The sequence below is a fragment of the Guyanagaster necrorhizus genome, assembly GCF_019112545.1.
Source record: "Guyanagaster necrorhizus MCA 3950 unplaced genomic scaffold BT62scaffold_17, whole genome shotgun sequence".
Taxonomy (NCBI): domain Eukaryota; kingdom Fungi; phylum Basidiomycota; class Agaricomycetes; order Agaricales; family Physalacriaceae; genus Guyanagaster; species Guyanagaster necrorhizus.
Window position 1 is genome coordinate 565,187 of NW_025064896.1, and position 22,887 is coordinate 588,073.

Sequence of the window (22,887 nt, forward strand, 5' to 3'; positions counted from 1 at the left end):
AGGACACAGTGGTCCCAATCAATCAAAATCCCTCGTCTATCTTCCCGATTCAGAGTCATCATGATGTTCCCAACGCTGATATCCCGGTGTAGAATCCCTGCGAGCTCATAGGCTTTTTGGTGCGCTGTCAACCATTCACAGTCAGTGAGTGTAGGGCTCAAACCCATGAATACACATACCTTCCATGGCGTCAGCGACACAGGAGACAAGCTGCTTTGCGGTTTCGAACGATTCCAACGGGCGACCTTTAGTAACGAGGACAATGAGATGCCCGATAAGATGCCGAATTCGGTGGTGCGCGCGTGCCCAGGCCTTCGACCCGTAGCTATGACCCACAGTCTCGAAACCACTGTCACCACCAAATTCCATTTGAGCGACATGCGGAATCTCATGTTTCGCAAGGAGATGATAGACCTCAGACTCTGGTACAGTGTGGGGGGCGTCCTCCCTCCAATAATCCTTATAAAACAGCGTCTGGCTCTTGCGCACGCAATAAGCCATGCCGTGCCGGGTGGCTCTTCCCAAAGGAGAATATCCACCCTGATGCCAACGAGGCGCGCCAATGATGAAAACTCGTTGACTAGGCCCTGAGCCAACCGTTAATCGCAAAAGGGCAAGCTGATTCACGCTCATCTCCTCTCTAACTTCGTCCAACGCCTTGCCTCGCCAGCATTCAGGAGCATACCGCTTGAATGCAGCCCTTGCACTGCGGCCTTGGACCTTCGTGGGGATAGATATTCTACGATCACGGCCGCGTTGTGCGAGGGTAAGCTGGGCGAAGCGTTTGTAGAATCGGAACAGAATAAGTGGATACTCAACGTAATTGAACCGACGGCTGACGATTACAGAGGAGCGGTCCCACCGAAGCAGCCGCGCGTAGGGACCGAAGATGAGGACTGTGAACAGATGAGTCCGGAATTGCATGGTCATCGTTGCCCCAGCGTAAGCACAGATCTGACCGCGAGTACGTTGACCACGAAGGGTGTTGTTATCGAAAGGGTAGTCCTCATCAGGCAAGGGTTCGGTGTCACTGGCTTGTTCTTCCTCCTCAGTTGGCTCCCCAGCCATACCTTTCTTGGGATCTTCGTCATTTGCAACGTCAAGTTCTCCCAGATCTTCAGGCAGATAGTCTTCTTCGCATTCGTCAGCTTGGGCGCCATTGTCCTCATCCTCCACTTTATCAGCTGAGGCATCATTCCCCTCGTATCGTTCAATGTCTTCATTGTCGTCTTCTTCGCCGCCCGATACAGCATCTCCGTCACAGTAAGGATCATCCCACACCTTGGGCTTCATTTCGGTGTGAGTCTCGACGTTAGCAAAATCGAGCTTGCGCGCGTCGCAACGCCTGATAGTCGGGCGACTGACATCGACGGCGTTGACGTCCACAGAGAGCGAATCACAGAACTTATCCGGGGTGGCATGGCTGTCATTCCACTGAAGAACACAATGCGCATATCTCGGACGTCGGTCTTCTGGTTTGAGATCAAAAGGCCAGCCAGAGAAAGTTTCGAGCTGTAGCAAATATTAGACAATTGTAGCATAAGCTATCTTGAAGAACCTACAAATAATTCGTAGGTTTTGGCTTCGGAAGCGGTAGCCATGTCCGTCAATTTCTTCAGTTGTTCTTTGTTGGGCTGGAGCTTTCTGAATTGCATCGGAGTGGTTTCGTTCCACGGCAAGAACTCATTCATAAAGTCGCGGGCTGGCATCGGGCTCTGGGCCATGCCACGCGTCTCTTCAGCGAGCTCAAGACGCCTGTCTATCATCGCGAGGTTTTTGACAGCAAACGGTCCGTGACCAGCAGCTTTCTTTTTAATCAGAGTGTGTCCAACTGACAGGGGGGCGTCGGCGTTGGGAGCAACGACGGGTTGGTTGGGAGTTCGAGCACCGTCACGGGTAGAGTCTGACATTAGGAAAATATGTGAGAAGAGAGCAGAAATTAGGAAGAAAGTGATGAGAGAACAGGACCTCCAATTCATCCGTTATATATTGGATTTCAGCGTGAAGCGAGGCTGGTCCCAAATGAAGAAATTGCATTGTGCCACTCCCGTTTAAAGGTGCCCTAGTAGGGAGATAACAATGGAAATAGTGGCGTTCCCAAATTGTAGGAAGAAAGAACAAGAAGAGCTCTTTTGAAGAAGACTGAAGCGAAGCAAAGTTCAAGAATCAACTTGCGGCAGCAGCGGCCCGCTCGATCGTTTAACCGGCATTTTCCAGCGGGCTCCGAATCATTTCCTTTTCGACTTGCTCTTGCCGACGGCTGTCGGTCGGTTACTCAGCCGGCATCTTCCATTTACACTACTTACCCATGGATGCCCTTCCTGCACCGACGACTTCCAGGACGATGCTACCACGCTCGAGAGCAGCATCTTTAGCGGCCAGCTCACGGTCGCGCTCCCCCGCCAACTCCAGATCCGGTCCACCGATACCGTCTGTGTCGCCAGAGCCTAAACATCACCTACAATAAACAACCACCTCTCTATGTCTTATTCACCATACTTTCTGTCCTTGAAGGCATTCACAAATGTTGATCTCCCCAAAAGTCTATCCATTGTGAATCTAGACTTCAAGTTTGACTTGAGAGATAGCAGTGATAATAATGCCTTTGTCCAGTTCCCTGTATGTAGTGGTTCAGATCATCTGTTGGTGATCATTATGCTGATATTTCATTTAGGTGCATTTTTTTATCTTGTTTTTTGATATTTCTGATTGTAATCTTAGTATACAGAGAGAGGATGGACTGGAGAGACAGAATGTCACATTATATCAATTTCAATGCACTAGGGCACTAGTACACTATTTGTACAGCTTTCTCTGTTTGTTGCTCTGCTACAAAATGAACTGTTAATTAGCAGTGATTTTACGCATCTATTTTCCTTTGCAGAGTGAGTGGATGAGGTCCAATGGTAACAATGAAAAGTATAGAAATATTTCTCTTCTAAGTAATCTTGCCTCAGGTTGTAACTCCTTTTTTTCTTGATTCGTTCTCAAAATTAGTTCCACTGGTAGCCCACCATTCCTCTTTACTTCTTACCACCATGGCTAACAAGAAGCCAACATAATGTTGCCCATACCAACCGGGGGAATATTGTTCTACATTTGGAAATCAGTTTTGGCGTGGCCTCTCCTTCGCGATACAGCTAATGAACACAAACATGGCTGGTCAGAGTCTTTCCATAATTGCACGGATTTGGAACTTAACCTCGACCAGAATTACCAGTGCTCTGGGTTGACCCGGCTGATCGGTAGGGCAGCGACGTTGAACCCGACGCTTTGGTATCAGGTTGAGCAATTCAAGATCTCACCCCTCACTGTCGTATCCGTCGTATCCTTCGACAGTATCTTCTAGGCTTCCTTCCCAAAATACTCGTAGCTAGAGGCAAACACATGCTGTTATCCCAAATGTATCTACCCCGGGAATTTGCGGACGGGTCCACATCATATAAAACGGAGATAGCAGAACTCTTCTGCACTCCTACTCCCTTTCCTCCCATCGATATGGAGCCCCCATCATTTGCTGGTTCCCCCTCAGAAACTCGAAAGTTTCCTGAATCGAGCTCCGTGGGAAATCCCTTGACACCACCTTTATCTCCAGTACGGTCGGCTCCCAGAGTTTCTGACGTGGAGAGCTCGTTATCAACGGCCAATATTCCAGTTGACGATCCATTTGGTCTGAGGACTGCTTTACGAGACCCAGACGACGTGGCTGCTCTGCGTAAGCGGTGGAACTCGCGCAAACAACGTCACATAGGGAAGTTTTACGAGACCCAGAATGAGAAGATTGATGCATTGTTGAAGGTTTGTTCAATTGTTGGTCATGGGGGTCTCCTGTGTTTTCTTTTGTATAGAGTCTGGAGAATCACGCTCAGGAAGGAAGAGATGACACGAGGGATAGCGCACTGAAGGCATGTATCTGCGTCACATGTAATTTGGGAACGTGGCTCATAGTTTGAGTAACTGCAGGTCAAAATTGCCGTATACGCTTCGCTCATTGCCAACTGCACGCTATCTATTCTGCAGCTGTATGCTGCTATATCGTCTCTTTCTCTGTCTTTTTTTGCTAGTGGGTTCAAGGATGTGTCCGACCCCTCACGTATAGTTTACTGACATCTGTATAGCTGCTGCAGATTCAGTCTCCGATCCCCTCGCGAACTTGCTCTTGAACCAGCTCCATCGCAAGTCGAAGCGTGTGGACTTTTATAAATACCCCGGTGTATGTGGTGTCATTTCTGGGCCTTTTAGTTGATATATTTGGTTCATCAGGGTGGCGCTCGTTTAACGACTGTCGGCAATATCGCGTATGCATTCTCCATGCTTTCCGTCAGCGTTCTCCTCGTTGTATGTCTGGCATCAGTATGAAGTCTGTGACTTATTTCGTCCAGGCTTTCTCTGTCCAAAACCTCGTAACCCATAAGAAAGGGGAAACTCTAGGCTTCCATGTCCATTCAGTCATTGCTGTCGGCGTCGCTTTTGGTAGGGAACCTATTTTGTTATCTCGTGAAAAGTGTTTCGTTAACACATATCTTAGTCACGAAAGTGTTCCTTTTTCTGTACTGCTTCTCGATCCGCAACTCGAGCTCGCAGGTTCAGGTACTATGGGAGGATCATCGGAATGATCTCTTAATCAAGTATGTCGGCTTGTTTGCGTTGTAGCCAATGTCTGATTCCATTTTTGTAGTGGGTTTGGTATTCTCACAAGTAGTGCCGGTGCCAAGCTTAGGTGGTGGATTGATCCTATGGGCGCCATTATTATTTCATGTGTCATTATCACTTCGTGGACACGCACATCATACAGTGCGTTCTCCCATATCGTTTTCCCTTGCAGGCTCATACTGCGTCTTTTCTTCAGTCCAATTCGGCTATCTCGCTGGAAAGGCCGCTCCTCATGAATTTACCCAACTGGTCATCTATAAGACGCTCACGTTCAGTGACGAGATTAAGCAGATTGACTCTTGTAGGGCATATCACAGTGGAGAGGTATGTGGTTCTCAATGCACAGACATATTTCGGCGACTCATTTCTTTCCCAGAAATTCCTCGTCGAAGTCGACGCAAGTTTCTCAATTTAATGGAACCACACGGACTGATACCTCTAAAAGATCGTTATGCCAAGCGACACACCTCTGTGGAAATCGCATGACCTGAGTCAGGATCTCCAAGATAAACTGGAGACACTGCCGATGGTTGAACGAGCATTTGTCCAGTATGTTCAGTAGGAAAGGATTGATCACTCTTATGCTAACTTTTCCCGCCAGCGTCGACCATGAAGTGTCACACAAACCTGAACATCGCAAATACATCTGAAATCTGGCACGAGTTGGTATGCCAGGAAGGTATACCGTAAGGACAAATAAATAACACTAGGCTCCCATCAAACTGGTTCAGGGTTGAAAGTACGATTGCGGTAGATACGAATACCCCCGTCTTTCTGATATGAGATGTAAACACGTTCGTACCATCATGGACCTTAGTGATACGACGGTATATGTGAGTACTCGGTGCCGTGAAGTGTTATACAATGGTACAAGGGCGATTAAGCCCTTGCGGACTGAGGAAAAGCAGCGACAAAGCCAGTAAAGCCCGAGAATTGCACCTGACAGCCAAGAATATGTCGTACACAGACACGGTCCATGCATTCGATATAGGCTAAAAGATAAGGGATTAGGTCAAAGGTTACGACATCCCGCTTAGGGGCAGTCCCACTCTGAGAACTGATAGCAAGCATCTGAATGTGTGCCTAGTCCCGAGGGAAGATAATAGTACACGTGCATTACAACTAAGTACTTTCACGACCAATCAATGCTTGGAAGGAGTTCTACCATTCGATTATAGAACCCCACACGCTGCCTCGTACGTATTTCAAACCCCCCGTCGGAACGGAAATCAATCGAAACATTTCTGAGCAAAGGCATCTTAGGACCTTTATCATTGTCGACAAAGAGATCATCGAGGTACCACCAATTGCCCTCTACAAAGTCGATCTCGGAGATATCCCAATCCTCCGCCATGATGGAGAACTCGAGTACGATCTCTTGGATCATGCAATCCTGGCCGCAGGCCATTTCGAAGTTGTTTGTCCACCAATCCAAAGATGCTATAATATCCTCAGTGCTGTTTAGGTTGAAGACGACGCGTAGGGATTCAACATGTTTGATGTGGAGAGCTGGTCCTAGTGCATCTGGTCGGTTTTGGTGGTCTCCTGTGAATGAGGGTCAAAATCAGCAACGTTTAGATGCAGAAAAAGATGCCTTACTGGGAATGAGTAGCGGAAGAACGCACTTGCGGAGACGAGGAAAGCTACCCAGCCAAATCGATATCTCGGCCAAAGCATCGTTCACAGAGCCAGGAGTATTTTCGTATGCCGCTTTGGAATACACCTCAAAGTTTTCGATCCTATCGAAGGAGATGGGAGACTCGGGACGGCTTAACGCCTCCATACTTCGTAAGACTGAAGCCTCGGATAATTCAAATATCACGGTCTCCACTTCAGCTGGGCTGCACGGACCACGGGACGATGCTAATTCGCTGTAGCTCAGAGTGAGTCTCTCCGTCTCATACGGCAGATTTCGGCGCTGGTATTCATAATCCAGCAAGGTTATCTTCCCCAGGGCCAATGAGCGCAACTCCGGTGAAGTCCGGATCAGAGTGAGCAGGTCCTCGATGTGATGAATGAAGACGTCATCCAATATGAGGTGGGTGACTGGACGTGCCAAGAGGGCAGCGACGAATTTAGTCGATATCCTCGATAGATCGAAGAAGTGCAGCTCGAGGGTCTCCAGCTTGACGAGTTTGTTTAAGACGAGATGTAGCGTATGGTCTACCAGATGCCGAGTCTTGTCCATGAACTCCACTCTATGCCTTTCATGTGCTTCGATCGCATCAAACAAGTCCACATCCTTGAACGTGACATGTCGAACATGTTTAGCGATGTCGGGGTTTCCTTGAATAAGCTCGTAAAAGGCTTCGCAGCGTTTTAGTTCAGAAGACAGGTCGGGGGATCGAGCTCGGATGGGTAGCGTGATCGCGCAGAAGGAATACGGAAAGAAGTTGCCCTGGGCTTGACGGCGGAAAGCTTTTGCCACTAAAGAACAACTTTTGAGGTTGGTAAAGGGCTCGGTGCGTGGTATTTCATCGATGATGGAGTCGATGATCTCTTGCGGAAAGGAATTCATCAGACAATGAACGTGTTTCCTGTGCACAGTATTATAAGTGTTTCTTTAATTCTATCATGGAGGCTTGGACGTACGGGAGGAAAATGAGAAACTGAAGGACAAGAAAGTTGAGTGCAGACATTGGGGAGACCCTCTTTTATGGGCGACTTGCTGTGCATAGAACAAAAGAGCTTTACATTTTGTGCTGGAAGGCCCTTTCTCGCAACGGATTAGTCAGAAGTATAAAGGAACGGTACGAAACAGGCCTGAAAGAGTCTAAAGCGGTAAATCAAAAATCGCAATCAGCCCACCTTTAACCTCTTCCGGGCTTAAGAACAAAGGATCCTTGGAGGCCGTCTGCGGAAGGATTCCTCACAGCAACAGTTACAGCATTTGACAAAGGATTGCTACGACAAAAAGGAGAGCTTTGTTACAACGCTCGAAAAGGGTACGACCACAAACGCTTACATTGCATTTATGTGTTCGTATCGAGCTATTCTGCCTTTTGTCAATCAGACGTGCTGGTTACTTTGGAACCTTCTGCATCCGGGCCACCGCTTTGTACCACCGATTTGTCCGTCAAAACGGTAAAATACGGAGATGATTGCAATTTCGAAACTCCGGGTTCCCGGGCCGATGCCAGCTTCGGAATTTGAATTCTGCTTGAATTCTCTTGCACTAACCTCTCTGCATTCTTCTTCAACGACGACCTGGATGTATACTTGCTTAATCTAGAGGACGCGAAAGAGCAAATGTAAACCTGTATTTGGTACGTTATCGACAGAGGATCGGGATGGCCGTACCAGTGCTCTGGACTGACCCGGCAGATCGGTAGGCCAATATAATATTGAACCCAACGATTCGGTACCAGAGTCCACTGGCACTTGGTCACTCTCCAAATTCACCTTCAACCTCCCCAAAGGCACCTCCCACTTCTCTCATGGCGCTATGGGGCGCCTGCATGAATACTTGTTATCACGCCAAGCATTTTCTGCTTCGGTAACTTGCGAATAGTCATAAAAAAGCGGCGGCGGCAAAACTTCTTTGCCTTTCTTCTCCGATGTCTTTTATCATCCTTCCCTCTCCCTATGAGCCAGGCTGTACCCCTCCGACACCTCCAGTATCCCCCGCTCGGTCGGGTACCTCTGTCCCTGATGTGGAAAGCACGTTGTCCGAGAACCCTGTCGACGATCCTTTCAGGCTGAGAGCTGCTCTGCGAGACCCAGATGACGTGGCTGCTCTGCGCAGACGATGGAACCCACGCAAACAGCGCCATATTGGCAAGTTTTACGAGATGCAGAATGAGAAGATTGATGCGCTATTGAAGGTTTGTTGCAGAGATTCGAAGCTGTATTGTATTATGATGTTTCTCTTCGTCGAGTAGACCATGGAGAGCCATGCCCAGGGTGGCGAAGAGGGCATGAAGGAGAACGCCTTGAAGGTTTGTCGTGTGCGCCACATGTGAAGAAGAAACGTGGCTGATGATCTGGGTGATTGCAGGTCAAAATTGCCGTATACGCTTCGTTTATCGCAAATTGCGTATTATCTGTTCTACAGCTCTACGCTGCTATATCGTCTTTATCTCTGTCTTTCTTCGCTAGTGAGTACAAGGATATTTCTGGGCGTACAACTTGCTGAGGTTCGTATAGCTGCTGCCGATTCTGTCTTTGACCCCGTCGCAAACCTGCTCCTGAACCTGCTCCATCACAAGTCGAGGAGCGTGGACTTTGTTAAATACCCTAGCGTATGTGGTGTCGCTTCCGCGTTGTTTGGTTGATATATTCCCTTCATCAGGGTGGTGCTCGTTTAACCACTATCGGTAACATTGTGTACTCGTTCGCCATGCTTTCCGTCAGCATCCTCCTGGTCGTACGTCCGCACCCCTACCGGGAATGCATTTTGTGATTAACCGCATCAAGGCTTTCTCGATTCAAGACCTCTCCACCCATAAGGACGGAGAAACTCTAGATTTCAATGTTCCCTCCGTCATTGCTGTCGGCATCGCTTTTGGTGGGGAGCTTACTTTGTTATTCGCGAAAAGTGTTCCGTTAATACAAATGCATTAGTCACAAAAGTGCTTCTCTTTTTGTACTGCTTCTCGATCCGCAACTCGAGCTCGCAGGTTCAGGTACTTTGGGAGGATCATCGGAATGATCTCTTAATCAAGTATGTCGGCTTGTTTGCGTTGTAGCCAATGTCTGATTCCATTTTGCTAGTGGGTTTGGCATTCTCACAAGTAGTGCCGGTGCCAAGCTTAAGTGGTGGATTGATCCTATGGGCGCTATTATTATTTCATGTGTCATTATCGTTTCGTGGACATACACCTCATACAGTGCGTTCTCTCATATGATTTTCCTTATCATACTCATATTGCGTTGCACCAGTCCAGTTCGGCTACCTCGCTGGAAAGGCTGCCCCTCATGAATTTACCCAACTGGTCATTTATAAGACGCTCACATTCAGCGATGAGATCAAGCAGATCGATTCTTGCAGAGCATACCACAGTGGGGAGGTATGTAGGTCCTCAAAATACCGTTTCAGCTACCTATCATTCATTGTTCTCCCAGAAATTCCTCGTCGAAGTCGATGCAAGTTTCTCAATTTAATTGGGACAACGTGGACTGATACCTCTAAAAGATCGTTATGCCAAGTGACACACCTCTATGGAAATCGCATGACCTGAGCCAGGACCTCCAAGATAAACTCGAGACGCTGCCGATGGTCGAGCGAGCGTTTGTCCAGTATGTTCGGTAGGAAAGGATTGATCACTCTTGTGCTAATTTTTCCCGCCAGCGTCGACCACGAAGTATCACACAAACCTGAACATCGCAAATACATCTGAAATCTAGCAAGAGTTGGTATGCCAAGAAGATGTGGAATGCCTACCGTAAGATGCGATATATATCTTAATCTCTAAATCCAGTACGCTTACGTCCATTTGTCTGCATATTGTTCAATGAAAATATGCATATCGATCAACAACAGTAGTACAGTATTGAACAAACGTCTTCAATACTGGATGGGACTCGGAATCAGGCGTAGTGGCATTTGAGTACCTTTGGACATCTCATCCCCTACCACGGGAATCATTATCCCAGCAGGCTTCCGCTTGATGTCGATACCTGCTTTGGGGAAGGAGAACTTGAATGATTCGAGAAGCTCGAATAAGATGACTTGCAGTTCCATAACGCTGGAATAATGCAACATGAGCCCAGATGATGATAAATAAGGAGAGACGGGAACTCACGCGAAACGCCAGCCGATACAGGAGCGGACTCCAGCACCTTTCGGTTGTGTTGAATGACATGTTTTTAAGATCGATACGCTGACTTACTGAAGGTCAGACTATTAAAAAAAACATAAGAAATAAGATCTGTTTTCTGGAGAATAATACCAAAATATCGGCAAACTTACAGATTAGCAAAAACCCCGAGTGGCGTCTGCTTGTCCAGTTCACCCAAGAATCGATCTGGATTCCAAACATCGGCATCGGAGCCCCATACCGTTGGATTACTGGACGCATCCGTGAGTAAACAAACACTAAGGTTGGTTATCCTAACCGATTGTAATATCCGATTGAAATGTCAACAAGCTGGCCCTTCTCCACAGATATTTCAGTGAGCTTGACTCCTGCAGATGTGATGACTGGGTCTGTAAGTGGGATTACGTCGTCACAAGCAGCACTGCGTAACAAGCTGGGAACAATAGGATGGAATCGGAGAGTTTCCTGCCGGTATACCGAATTGGTAAGTGAGCAGAGGACGAAATACTACACACCTTGATCACAGCATTCATAAACGGCATACTATCGTAATCCGCCGAAGTGAGTTCGCCTTTGGTTTGATACCGGCTCCGGACTTGCGCTATTTCTGCCCGAATACGATCTTGCTGCGCAGGGTGATTGCATAGTTCGAATAGAGTCCAGGTAAGCGTAGATGCAGTTGTCTCGTGTCCTGCCAAGGTAAGTGTCCTATCATTGCAAAGAGTCAACATTATGGTGTCAGGACGGAAAGAGATAAGCTGACGCTATCTGAGCAAGGACTTCATCGTCGCTCAACCTCTTCTTCTCTTCTTCCTGGGCGTTGGCCCGCGCTACGAAAGTTAGTTCGCTCGAGTACACTGGGCCAATAACAGTGACTCACCTAAGATGCTGAGAACATCCTTGCCGGTGGACGAATCTAAATCATTCCCCTCGACGTTCTCCTTGAGCACTTCCCGTCCCGCATTTTGTGCAGCAACCTTGAAATTGGAGAAATGTTTTTTTCGCCGGGAAGGAATGAGGTCCAAGATTTGGATGAGGGACTTTGGCAGGACTCTTGGCAGGGTGGCAAACAGTATCGCGGCACGGGACAGAAGGAGTTCTGAGTCATGGCTGAAAGAAAATGAGCAAACAAAGTAGTCCAATGTTTGTTACAGTGCTAGGAACAATAAATTGTTCAGTGTATTAGCGAGCTTGTTATTCTCGTCGTCAAGGGCGCCGTATTCGTATCCAAATGCACCTTTACTAACCGTCAGTACGGAAGAAGGGCATCCCTCCAGAACAGACTCACTTGTGCCAATAATGTCCAAAGTCAGCTTGCCAAGCCAAGGAGCTATATTAATACTCGACTCTCCTCCGTCGACAATGGCAATGAGCTTTCCAGAGAACTAGATACGCAGATTAAGACTGTATGCCATCAACTTCAGAGTCGGAGGCACCTTCTTGGCTGATCGTTGGAAAAGACTAAGGAAAGTCCGAAGTTGGGCTGCGGAGAAAGCGGGATTCATGACTTTCCTATGCCGTTGGTGAACGGATCCTAGAGGACAAGTTTAAGTTAGCAAGGACTGTCAAGAATTTGAAATGTAAACGAACCAGCTACTGTGGCGATCCCCTTCCCAAATAGAATATTCGTGTTATAATCGGAATCGGGGGTTTTGGGATAACGGTATCCAGAACCATGAAGGACGTGCTGTAGACCTTTCGCATCGCCAAGAAACAATACACTTTGCTGCATTAAATTTAGAAACGTTGCTGTGACAACGTACATGAAGATACTGACACCATAGGGAGCAGCTCCACGGAAGGCCGCACCATATTCACGAAACCAAGCATACTCTAGATCGCCAACTTGGTCTTGATACTGAACGGCATAGTCATGACCTTGACAGCCCGAAGTCAGAGAAGCCATGGTCAGGAACGAAGATGCTCACCAAGAAGCCAGGAGTCCACAGTAGGACCACGAAGCTGCTTTACGCCAGAACGCTTTCGTTTGGAGGTACAAATGGCGGTGATAATGGCGAGAAGCGAGACGATAAACAAAGACGTGGGATGCATAGTTGAGACACCTTTAAGTTTCGGACAGCGTGGGTTTTATAGTCGGAAATGTGCTAGAGACGGAAAAAGTAATCACATCTCTACAATAATAGAATCGCAGCACATGCCGAGTCATATTTTGAGCAGATGTGACTCATTAGCGGCTGGCGGTTACTTCCTGAGTGTCGTCTTGCTAATATGATAAATATCGAAGTCTAACCTCGGTTACAAGTACATTCAGGGCCGGTCGAAAGAACAAAGAGAGAAATCAATCCAAGTCAGGCAGGAAGTAACACGATTCTTCTGATATCAAACTTCATTCCCATACTAAGGGGATAGATGAGCCGCAATGACGAGAGCGAACGGCTTCTCGCTCATAAGCAGAACTGAGTCAACGGCCCGACACGAGACTCGAATGTCTTTAGAAGGGAGAATTCTTTACACCGAGCGTCGATGAAAAGGCCACGGTAGATGTTACAGTTGTTCCGGCATGCGTCTGAATTGACAATATATACGAGGCATCTGGGGGTACCTAGGTTACCGACTGATGACTAGGTATGCGAGTTATACTACTCCTAGGCGAACGAATTCAGTTAAACGAACTCAAGGATACGTGACTTTCGGGTTTTGCCGGAGTTCGGACCGGTATCCCCTTGTGCGTCTTTTCCATGCAGAACAACCGGTGTCGTTTTGAGCAGTCCTACCTCCAGCAAAGTCTTTTATTTTAGTCTAGATATTTTTATTATCACTGGGTTTCACAAAAAGATTCAAGTACTCCTTTTGTTTCGGTCTTTAAAGTTCGGCCAGTTGCAAGCCAGTTTTTCTTTCGCAAAACTGAACCAGCTTTTTAATCCTCCTTTCACGAATCTTAGATCTTAGATTTGAAAAAACAGTGCGCAAATATCCCGATATACACGTGCGATCTGCTCAGATTGTGGCATTAGCACGCGAAAGCTGCCAGTCATAATGATCCATCGTCGAGCTTCAGGATAAACGTGACAATAATTCCAAGTCAAGTCAGGGCTTTGGGACTCAGTTTGTTGGAGGATATCCGTACGTATACCCATACTATTACCCTTTCGATCGTCACTCTTTTGACTATCACCTATTCTTACTTACCATATATACATGCCCCCTGTCGCACCTATATATAGCCTGGCCGTAAATACCCGTAAACTTCAGTCATTTCACCTACGCTATGCCCGACTGAGGTATGTATACCGGTATCGTGCTCTCTACTATATCACTCACACTCCTTCATAGACCGTTACTGTTAGGATTTTGCCGGAAAGTTCTAGAAAGGGCAATCCGGCATCATGCCGAGAGTTGATGAGTAAGCTCGAGAGAAAGAGAAAGTTGTAGTAAATTCTAGATATAAGCCTGGAGAGTATAAATACAAGCTCTGTAGGAGCTGTAGAATAACAAGTTCATTCTATCTGGCCTTACCAGCCTGGAGTCTACCCTGTGCAACACCCAAGATTTCCAACAGTTACTTATATTCTTCTGCTATTAGGTATAGTACTCATCCAATACAGTCGTTTCACTTATGCTGTGCCCGACTGAGACTGCTACCTATATTCTTCTGCTATTACAATTGTAGGATGTGCAATGCAGCAGATGTCACTCAAAACACCTAGAAGTATAAAACATCGTTCTGACAAGTTAACAGAATGCAGAGTCTGACGTAGCGTTCTGTGGACCTCCGACATCCTCTGTGTATATTCAACCTGTGTAATAACTACCCGTGTTTTGCGGCCTCTGATAAAGGTTTTTACTCTCTTATCGGTCAGGAATCAGATATGTTCTCTCCGAGTTTCTGAGTTCATTACACCTATATTGAATCAGGCAGGTACATGTATGTCCATTTGTTTACAGAGTCAGTACACAGATAATCAGTAGCTATTGTACATGGATAAAGAAAACGACTTCAGTCATTAGATGGGGCTCGGAATCAAGCGCATCGGCATCTGAGTACCTTTAGACATCTCATCCCGCACCATGGGAATCATCAACCCGGCATGTTGTCGCTTGATGTCGATGCTTGCATTAGGGAGAGCAAACTCGAAAGACTCGAGCAGTTCAAACAGGATGACTTGCAGCTCCATAACGCTGGAACAATACGACATAAGCATGAGTCATGTATAGGAAGGGAAGGAGGACTTACGCGAAACGCCAGCCGATGCAAGCGCGGACTCCAGCGCCTAGTGGTAGTATTGAGATAGATGTTTTCAAAGATCATAATGCTAACTTACTGAAAGAGAGACTAGAAATCAAGAAATGAGAGTTGTTTTCTTGACGAACCGAAACATACTTACAGGTTAGCATAAACTCCAACTGTAGTCTGCTTATCCAGTTGACCCAAGAATCGATCTGGATTCCAAACGTCGGCATCAGAGCCCCACACCGTTGGATTACTGAAAGTGTCCGTAAGGGACTGTAGACTCGAATCAGAACGTAAGCTTTTACCACTAACCGATTGTAGTAACCGATTCCAATCTCAACCAGCTGGCCCTTCTCCACGTGGATTTCAGTGAGTTTGACTCCCGTAGAAGTGGTGACTGGATCAGCAAGTGGGATGATATCATCGCAAGCTGCGACACGAAACAGGGTGGGAACGATAGGATGGAATCGAAGAGTTTCCTACCAGCCCCAATCTATAAGTGCACGACTCAGAGGAAGCGGAGGAAGAGGGATACACACCTTGATCACAGCATTCATAAACGGCATACTATCGTAATCCGCCGAAGTGAGTTCGCCTTTGGTTTGATACCGGCTCCGGACTTGCGCTATTTCTGCCCGAATACGATCTTGCTGCGCAGGGTGATTGCATAGTTCGAATAGAGTCCAGGTAAGCGTAGATGCAGTTGTCTCGTGTCCTGCCAAGGTAAGTGTCCTATCATTGCAAAGAGTCAACATTATGGCATCAGGTCGGAAAGAGATGAGCTGACGCTATCTGAGCAAGGACTTCATCGTCACTCAACCTCTTCTTCTCTTCTTCCTGGGCGTTGGCCCGCGCTACGAAAGTTAGTTCGCTCGAGTACACTGGGCCGATGATAGTGACTCACCTAAGATGCTGAGAACGTCCTTGCCGGAAGATGAATCGAAATCTTTCCCCTCCACATTCTCTTTGAAAAGTTCTCGTCCAACCTTTTTGGCAGCGACATTGAAACTTGAGAAATGCGTCTTTTGCCGGGAAGGAATGAGATCCATGAGTTGAAGGAGGGGCTTTGGCATGATTCTAGGCAATGCCGAAAACAGTATTCCAGCACGGGAAGGAAGTGCTCCCGCATCATAGCTGAAAGGAAATGAGCAAAAGAGATCGTTAAAGAAATTGATGTCACGAACAATAAAGTGCTTAATATATTAGCCAGTTTATCATTTTCGTCATCTACCGCGCCGTATTTGTATCCAAAGGCACCTTTTAATATCAGTACTTGGTAACGGTATCTCTCAGAACGGACTCACTTTCGCCAATAATGTCCAAAGTCAGTTTGCCAAGCCATAGCTTCGTATCAATATTCAGTTGTCCGTTTTCAGCCATGTCGGTGAGTTTTCCAGAGAACTAAGCAACCCCTGTTAGATGTCCATCACAAATAAAGATCTATCAGGCAGATGCACCTTCTTCGCTGATCGTTGGAAGACGCCGAGAAACGTCCGAAGTTGTGCTGCAGAGAAAGCGGGATTCATAACTTTCCGGTGCCGTTGATGAATAGATCCTAGCAGAAACATATTGAGTAACAAAGAGTCGACGAATTGACATGTAACTGCACCAGCTACGGTGACGATTCCCCGCCCAAATAGGATATTCATGTTATAATCTGTATCGGGGAGTTTGGGATAACGGTACCCAGAGCCGTGAAGGACGTGCTGTAGACCTTTCGCATCGCCAAGAACCAATACATCTTGCTAGATTATAAATCAGATATCTTCCTGCAGGGAAAATGCAGATACTGACGCCATAGCAAACAGCTCCACGGAAGGCTGCACCGTATTCACGATACCAAGGAAAGTCTAAATCGCCGACTTGGTCTTGATGCTTGATTGCATATTCATTACCTTGAAAGACGGGATAAGCATGCGATGTCACACCAGAGGATGAGACTTACCGAGAAGCCAGGAATCCACAGGAGGACCCCGAAGCTGGTTGACGACAGAACGTTTTTGCCTGGAGATTAAAATAATGATGGCAATGGCAAGAAGCGCGACGATAAACAGAGAAGTGGGCTCCATGGTTGATACATCTATGCTATTTGGGCGGCGCTTTATAGTCGAAACATAAAGCGCAGTGACGGAAAAGGTTCAAGAAGGCAACAGGATTCTTCCAGAACATCAGGGCTTCATCCCCATTCCAAGACGAAGCCAAAAAGTGGGGCTTGAAATGAGCCACATTACATCAATAACAAGGCCAAAAGACTACTAGGACATAAGCAAACTTCAGTCAACGGCCCGGCACTAGGCGACTCGAATGCCTTCAAAGTCCAGAAGTCCTTCGAAAAGCCCGGGTGATGATTAAGATTAAGATTCATGAACCAAAGGTGGAGTTTAACAATGTTGCGGTTGTCCGAATTGACGATGTATACGTCTCGCCTAGAGGTATTTTCCAGTTACCGACCGAGGTCTGGGTTGTAACTTGAAGGAACGGAGAATTACAGTGATAGAACGCAATGGGTTCTGCTTGGTCAGCCACCGGTTGGAGAGGAGGAACGATACGTCATTGAATCCTCCGTGCCATATGGCAGCAGCCAATTGCAAACCTCGAAACCACGGGGACTGCGCCTTAGCAGAATCATTAGGCACAACGAATTGAAGAGCCGTAGTCCTCAAGTACACAGCAAATTTGCGAGTTTTGTCGGCAAGTGTAAGTCTGCCATACTCATCCAATTTTTTGCTGACTACTCTCAGTACTTAGCCGCTGTTCAGAGACTCACTTTTGGGACCCTCGGTCGGCGTTAGATCATGACAATCTTCGGTATCATTAAGTACTTACCTAAACCCTTGGATTTTCTCTCGCTATCCACCAAACCCTCGGCGAGTGATTCACCGCATGACATGTACGCAATGATCCACCGGGCCAAGGGGGATTTCCTTCTGCGTCACCCAAATTTGCAAGGTTATACCGCCCTTTTTACAAGCGTCCCCCCTTCACTCTTATTATTAATATTTGACTTATACTTTCCGGAGTTCCGGCATCAAGCCTAGGGTCTGTTCTGTGTCTCGACTAGTCGAACTATCGGTCTGTCTTGATTCTGTCATGTCCATCTTTCCATTGGTGCCTACAAGAGGCCTAACACCCGAGCGCAGTATTGCCGGCGTGTTCATGGATTTCCAAGGTAAGGTGATCATCCGGTTTTGGACCTGAATCAGCTTTTTAAATCCAGTCCACGACGTCGTAGGAGAATATCAATTGCCTGAGTCAAGGGCTGCTGGTGAAATACTCGTTTATCCATGTAACTTGATCCGCTAACAGTCTTCAGCCCAAGAAGCGTGGTTTGACTCTATCGGCCTGCCTATTAGCAGGGCGATCAACTTGGGTGATAAACTAATTAACATTTCGTTTCGCAATTCAGTCATGCTACAGATACGGGCAACAGCATCGCTCTTCTCCCCGCAGGTTCCAATATATCTACGGCCGAGCCCATACCAACAAATTCGTGCTCATTTTTGATACCAGGAGGGAAATCAGGTGGCCTGATTCCTTTCAAAAAGCTGTCTCTCTGTCTCTCAATGTACGATTTGTTCATTGGCGTGAGAGGCACTGAGGGGATATACATCACTGCATCGCTGTTCAATATCAAACCGGGCGCCACTGCAGAGGAATAACACACCACAAGAATCTTCCTTTCCGGTATGTTCGGCTTCGACGGCATGAACCATATCGCAATGCCAAAACACGGTGTCACCTGGAAGAACCTTCGGCACTGAAATCATGGTTTTCTCGAGTCTGAGGTGAGGATGCAGGTCAGGTGTCGGCCTTGGCCCGGTATAACCGCTGTCCCTGGGAATGATTCCAGGAAAGTCCGGTGTCGAGATGTCTGTGGGAAGATATGGTCAATTGGAACGCGCGGGGTTGGAGATGTACCTACCATACTGCCAGCTCTCGGCCTTCAAGATGTCGGGAGAGTCGGCAGGGACGAGAGGTCGAAAGAACGGTCGCAGCATGATATACACATTACTCATGATGACGTTCGAGAAGAATTGAATAGTGCCTTCTGTCGGTGCGGTTTTGCTGTAATAGTTGCGGGAATGGAACCAGTATCCCAGTTCTTTATACTGTAAACACATACCTAATCGCAAGCCATCCCTGAAAGGTTCGGAAGATCGTAGCCTTTTAAAGGATTATGTTACAACTCCATGCTGTTACCATTAATGGCGGATACATACCTGTCCTACTCTGTTATGCAACGAGCTTTTCGCATTAATCCTTCCGCGCAGATCGTACGGATCGTGTTTCTTCCAATTGCCTTCGAAGATATCCTTGAAGACCGACCGGAACGATGGATCTTCCCACCGTTCAATCGCTCCACCTACACCATGGTCCGTCACTACGGGAATCAAATGGACAGCATCTGCGCTTACCGTCAACATGTGGCGGATGGATGTCCCAGTGCACTCCAGGATGCCTCATCCTGAGCCGATCGGCATAGCTCAGAGGCTCAGACAGATCCACTGCCCCGTCTCTTGCCAGCTCGCCGTCATAGTGATAAATCTGGTTCAACCAGGTTGATACCCTGAGCATATTTGGATGTGCGCGAGCTTCTATCTGTGGTTTCGTCCAGCTGAAAAGGGTCAAAAGCGGGTTGGGTTCGCACAATATTGGCACACCCACAACAACTGGAAGAACTGTTTATCTTCACTCGGAAACCCCTCGACGTCAGGATTCGCCGCAACGAAATCCTGAAGGCCGTGCCTCCATGTGATGGCTTGTTGGTCTTCTATCACATTACGGATGACAACGCATCCCTTGCTCTTGATCTCTGTCTTCTGCGCCTCAGTTAAATCTGACAAGTCAGCGAATTCAAGCTGAGGCAGGTACTGTCCAACCGGCGTGAGCATATATGATAAGACAGTTAACCAAGCATACATACGTTGGCGCCTTGTTCACTAATAGTCTCGGTGACCACCGCTAGTTCGTCAATGACCTCTTTCCATGCCTTTGTGACATTCGCCTCAAAGTCAGGATACGAAGCGGCGATATGTGCTTTCAGCTTGAGCAAATCTGCGGGTCCGGTCATGGTACAAGGAAATAAAAAATTGTCAGTGTCCTCGGTCCCCAAAGATAACGGAACACTGATAAGAGATTTGGTGTAATAATTGTACATTTCCTACTGGTCATAAGTGCGATCACGAACGCACCTTTTGCCTGAAGAATTGCCGGTGACACCGGTACGGCATAGAATTGTCAAATTACGCAATCTACAGTCTTGAGTCCGACGCAATTGGCGTTATTGCTCTCCTTCCGCCAATTCCTCTTCCACATACTCTGCGCCCTCCTCCTCAAGGTACTCCTCTTCATCTTCTACCGTGGCCTCTTGATATTGCAGCTCCTGTTGAAGTGCAGGAACAGCACGCGACGTCATTCATAAGGAAACCTTGATAAAAATTTGGTGCAAGAATTGTACGTTTCCCACTGGTCATAGGTGCGATCACGATAACACCTCCTGCCTAAAGAATTAACATGGAATTGTCAAGTTACGAAAAGTACAGTCCGAGTAAAAACCTGTCCAATACACAAAGAGGCGTGAAGGTAGATCAGTAACGTGCACTCGATAGATGGTACGACACAATTGGCGTTATTGTATCGCCAATTCCTCTTCCACATACTCTGCACCCTCCTCCTCGAGGTACTCCTCTTCATCTTCCAGCGTGGCCTCTTGATACTGTTGGTATTCCGCTCTAAAGCGGGATGAGAGTCATATCCTTCACAGCATCGCTCTGGCACATACATGAGATCTAGCGTGTTGCTTTCCGCCTCTGTGAACTCCATTGGATCCATCCCTTCGCCAGTGTACCTTCAGATATGATGAGAAAGGTGATTTAGAAACCAAAGAATCCCTTACCAGTGCATAAAGGCGCGACGCTTGAACATCAGAGAAAACTGATAGTGCCATATTAATATCTGCATGTGTGGTCATTCGTCAACGCACCGAATCCAGAGTACGCTGGAATAATTCCTGAATAGAGGTGGAGTTTGCAAGTCCCGTGGCAGCCTAGCAGATAGGTGAGAGACCGAAATGCACAGGACATATACACCAACCTGTTTCTGACCCACGGGAGGGACCCGTACTATGGACACAGAAACGTTGTCGGGAATCCATCTAGAGAAGGCCATTTAGTTGTTACACGGAGTACATTTTTGATTAGATGCACTCACTCGACGAACTGTTGAGAGTTCTTGCTTTGAAGATCATGGACCGCAACCTGATACTGTAAGAGGAGTGTTCGAGATTCAAACTACAGTGCACCCACTTCGGCCTGTAAAGATAAATTCATGAGCAAGGCCGATCCTGTACGAAAGGAACTCTTACTTCGCGTGAGGAGATCTGTCCTCGGAAAATTGTGTATGCTGTAAGGTAGCGCCTGATAGAGGAAGGTTAAGAGAAAAGACAAGTTGCATGAGGTTTCGGCATACCCAAATCGTGGATCGCAGGCCACTAGTAGATTTCTGCGATCGAAAAGCCTGCAAGACGTTAAGCCGAATTTCAGTCCAGGGAACCAGTCTTACGCGGTGGTCAGTTCCGGCACGCTCATCCTTTCGAACGACCTGGACTTTGGATCAAACAGAGGCGCGTAACTTGGCATGAGGAAATGCAGCTAGGACAAAATCAGAGAAAATGCTATGCGAAATGGACACACAAACCCGAGGGAACGGAACTAGATTCATTCCTAGTTTCCGCAAGTCGCTGTAAGGAAGGTAAGTTTCATACCACGGAATGCGTAAAAGGGCCTAACCCATTGAGCTGGCCAGGGAAGCGGAGACTCGTGCTGACTCCACACATCACCTTCGAAATCACCTATGCATGCACGGTTGTTGACAGGGTCACTATACATAAAAACTGGACTTGCCTGGTTCAAATCGCTAAACGATGGGCTCTTGATATGTAAGATTCGTTGGTTTATATCGTATAGCGCTTCATTGTCAATGCAAATCGTCAAGTCAGTCGTGTCCAAAAGTTGATGTGTAGAGAGCATCGCATTATACGGCTAAACCCGGCTTATTGGTGAGAACAAGACATAGTAATAGCGGGGGGCACATACTTCGACAACGGTTTCCGAAACTTTAGGCGAAGGCATGATAGAAAAGGTAGCAAGCATACGATCGGGGTATTCCTAGAGTCTTGTTAATGTGGTTCAGAGGAAGAAGTGTCGAAACGTACTTCTCGCAACTTTGAGAGCAATAAACATCCAAGGCCCGATCCAGTTCCTCCTCCCAATGAGTGGAGGAGCTGGAACCCTTGTAGAGCATCACAAGCTTCTGATTGCCTCCTGATGGTCTCCTACAAGAAATATTTTAGACCGTACAGGAACTTTGGTGAAACAGCGTACTGACTAGAATCCCGTCTACAAGCTCGGCGCCTACGAATCTGTTGTTGAGTAAACGTAAAGAATAAGAAAGATCTCAGCAACGAATGACCTTCAGTGTAGACTATGAGAATAGATCAGCTTAAGTTATCTTTTTTTTTCAGCTACGCGCCACATACATCCTTTAGCCCAGTTGTTTCCTGCGCCCGGCTCGCCGGAGACAAACGTATCGGGTCGAAATAAATTGCCCAACTTGCCGCTCCTCAGCTAAGAGAAAGGCTCAGTCCAGATCTTCAACGATACAACTAGATGGGTCTACCCTGTCTAAAACACCAGCCTCTAGATCGACTTGGATGGATCGAGGAACATATCGATACTGGCCGGATAATTCTACCTCTGTAAAGTACGTTCCAACCTGCGATTCCTTTCATGACATGAAATGGGAAAAAAATCAGAAGGTTACGTACCCGTTGGAGCTCCAGGTCATTCTTTCCTCTGTACACCTACAAACGCTGAGCTGAATCGATGAATCCCCGAAAGGAACGACGTACTCCTGAAGTGTCAATTCCATGTTCGGCAAGGATCATTGTCCAAAAGTTTTCTCCGACTTGGTTGCCTGCCTAAAAACAAAGTCAACATGGAACGATATCTCCCAGAGTCGGGCATCGCACCTGGCCGACCTATATCTCCTCATCAGTGATGGAATTGGGACAATCGGAGAGAAATGCTCTACCTGAAGATTGATGATTTCCCGAGATGCGCCCATTGTTGACTATGATGGTGCAGAGACAAGACACTGACAGTGACCATGACGGGTCTCAGCCGGTCTGGAATCAATCACGTGATACGCGTTTTAGGCAATTAATTAACCTTAAAATTAAATCACTAATAACTTACCGGTACCGCTGGGCCGTTCCTTCAAGTT

General features: G+C 47.1%; 8 protein-coding genes across 8 annotated transcripts; 2 read left to right on the forward strand and 6 right to left on the reverse strand.

Moving 5' to 3' along the window:
- Window positions 1-744: 744 nt before the first annotated feature.
- On the reverse strand, window positions 745-1,011 carry BT62DRAFT_874257 (uncharacterized protein; the record flags this gene model as incomplete). Its single annotated transcript, XM_043182539.1, has 1 exon — window positions 745-1,011. A coding segment is annotated over one exon (267 nt), but the record flags the coding sequence as incomplete, so codon positions are not given.
- A 2,487-nt stretch (window positions 1,012-3,498) lies between these two features.
- BT62DRAFT_921002 (CDF-like metal transporter) lies at window positions 3,499-5,303 on the forward strand (the record flags this gene model as incomplete). The annotated part of the gene is made up of 10 exons (XM_043184267.1): window positions 3,499-3,798; window positions 3,849-3,924; window positions 4,128-4,213; window positions 4,264-4,338; window positions 4,383-4,473; window positions 4,529-4,628; window positions 4,679-4,794; window positions 4,850-4,977; window positions 5,099-5,202; window positions 5,255-5,303. 10 exons carry the CDS (start codon window positions 3,499-3,501, stop codon window positions 5,301-5,303), a joined length of 1,125 nt encoding a protein of 374 aa, XP_043038210.1.
- A 229-nt stretch (window positions 5,304-5,532) lies between these two features.
- BT62DRAFT_1077489 (uncharacterized protein) lies at window positions 5,533-7,292 on the reverse strand (the record flags this gene model as incomplete). The annotated part of the gene is made up of 4 exons (XM_043179303.1): window positions 5,533-5,736; window positions 5,819-6,198; window positions 6,253-7,190; window positions 7,246-7,292. The coding sequence occupies 4 exons, from the start codon at window positions 7,290-7,292 to the stop codon at window positions 5,533-5,535; spliced, it is 1,569 nt and encodes a 522-aa protein (XP_043038211.1).
- Window positions 7,293-7,891: 599 nt separating this feature from the next.
- On the forward strand, window positions 7,892-10,108 carry BT62DRAFT_970628 (CDF-like metal transporter). The gene is made up of 13 exons (XM_043188987.1): window positions 7,892-7,919; window positions 7,978-8,477; window positions 8,535-8,591; window positions 8,651-8,750; window positions 8,800-8,894; window positions 8,945-9,019; window positions 9,070-9,160; window positions 9,217-9,316; window positions 9,367-9,482; window positions 9,535-9,662; window positions 9,718-9,738; window positions 9,788-9,891; window positions 9,944-10,108. The coding sequence occupies exons 2-13, from the start codon at window positions 8,211-8,213 to the stop codon at window positions 9,990-9,992; spliced, it is 1,203 nt and encodes a 400-aa protein (XP_043038212.1). The 5' UTR covers window positions 7,892-7,919; window positions 7,978-8,210; the 3' UTR covers window positions 9,993-10,108.
- BT62DRAFT_1077491 (cytochrome P450) lies at window positions 10,083-12,657 on the reverse strand. Its single transcript, XM_043179304.1, has 14 exons — window positions 12,341-12,657; window positions 12,190-12,290; window positions 12,003-12,138; window positions 11,849-11,946; window positions 11,701-11,797; window positions 11,577-11,649; window positions 11,293-11,522; window positions 11,176-11,242; window positions 10,928-11,120; window positions 10,711-10,877; window positions 10,565-10,663; window positions 10,485-10,495; window positions 10,398-10,434; window positions 10,083-10,340 (listed from the first exon to the last, which is right to left on the reverse strand). The coding sequence occupies exons 1-14, from the start codon at window positions 12,462-12,464 to the stop codon at window positions 10,160-10,162; spliced, it is 1,614 nt and encodes a 537-aa protein (XP_043038213.1). The 5' UTR covers window positions 12,465-12,657; the 3' UTR covers window positions 10,083-10,159.
- Window positions 12,658-14,251: 1,594 nt separating this feature from the next.
- Window positions 14,252-17,104, reverse strand: BT62DRAFT_1077492 (cytochrome P450). The gene is made up of 14 exons (XM_043179305.1): window positions 16,550-17,104; window positions 16,399-16,499; window positions 16,214-16,349; window positions 16,062-16,159; window positions 15,909-16,005; window positions 15,789-15,861; window positions 15,509-15,738; window positions 15,392-15,458; window positions 15,144-15,336; window positions 14,917-15,083; window positions 14,759-14,857; window positions 14,696-14,706; window positions 14,608-14,644; window positions 14,252-14,552 (listed from the first exon to the last, which is right to left on the reverse strand). The coding sequence occupies exons 1-14, from the start codon at window positions 16,671-16,673 to the stop codon at window positions 14,378-14,380; spliced, it is 1,608 nt and encodes a 535-aa protein (XP_043038214.1). The 5' UTR covers window positions 16,674-17,104; the 3' UTR covers window positions 14,252-14,377.
- A 906-nt stretch (window positions 17,105-18,010) lies between these two features.
- Window positions 18,011-19,675, reverse strand: BT62DRAFT_981499 (DUF1479-domain-containing protein; the record flags this gene model as incomplete). The annotated part of the gene is made up of 8 exons (XM_043189604.1): window positions 18,011-18,216; window positions 18,269-18,475; window positions 18,527-18,669; window positions 18,728-18,768; window positions 18,825-18,967; window positions 19,020-19,219; window positions 19,270-19,475; window positions 19,529-19,675. 8 exons carry the CDS (start codon window positions 19,673-19,675, stop codon window positions 18,011-18,013), a joined length of 1,293 nt encoding a protein of 430 aa, XP_043038215.1.
- A 426-nt stretch (window positions 19,676-20,101) lies between these two features.
- Window positions 20,102-22,730, reverse strand: BT62DRAFT_933767 (beta-tubulin; the record flags this gene model as incomplete). The annotated part of the gene is made up of 23 exons (XM_043186612.1): window positions 20,102-20,336; window positions 20,387-20,452; window positions 20,501-20,538; window positions 20,588-20,650; window positions 20,698-20,758; window positions 20,815-20,861; window positions 20,910-20,915; window positions 20,969-21,020; window positions 21,073-21,120; window positions 21,166-21,254; window positions 21,301-21,343; window positions 21,393-21,454; window positions 21,507-21,644; window positions 21,699-21,770; window positions 21,818-21,937; window positions 21,991-22,016; window positions 22,075-22,086; window positions 22,142-22,229; window positions 22,282-22,377; window positions 22,430-22,465; window positions 22,514-22,582; window positions 22,634-22,642; window positions 22,696-22,730. Coding segments are annotated over 23 exons (1,379 nt in total), but the record flags the coding sequence as incomplete, so codon positions are not given.
- Window positions 22,731-22,887: the final 157 nt, after the last annotated feature.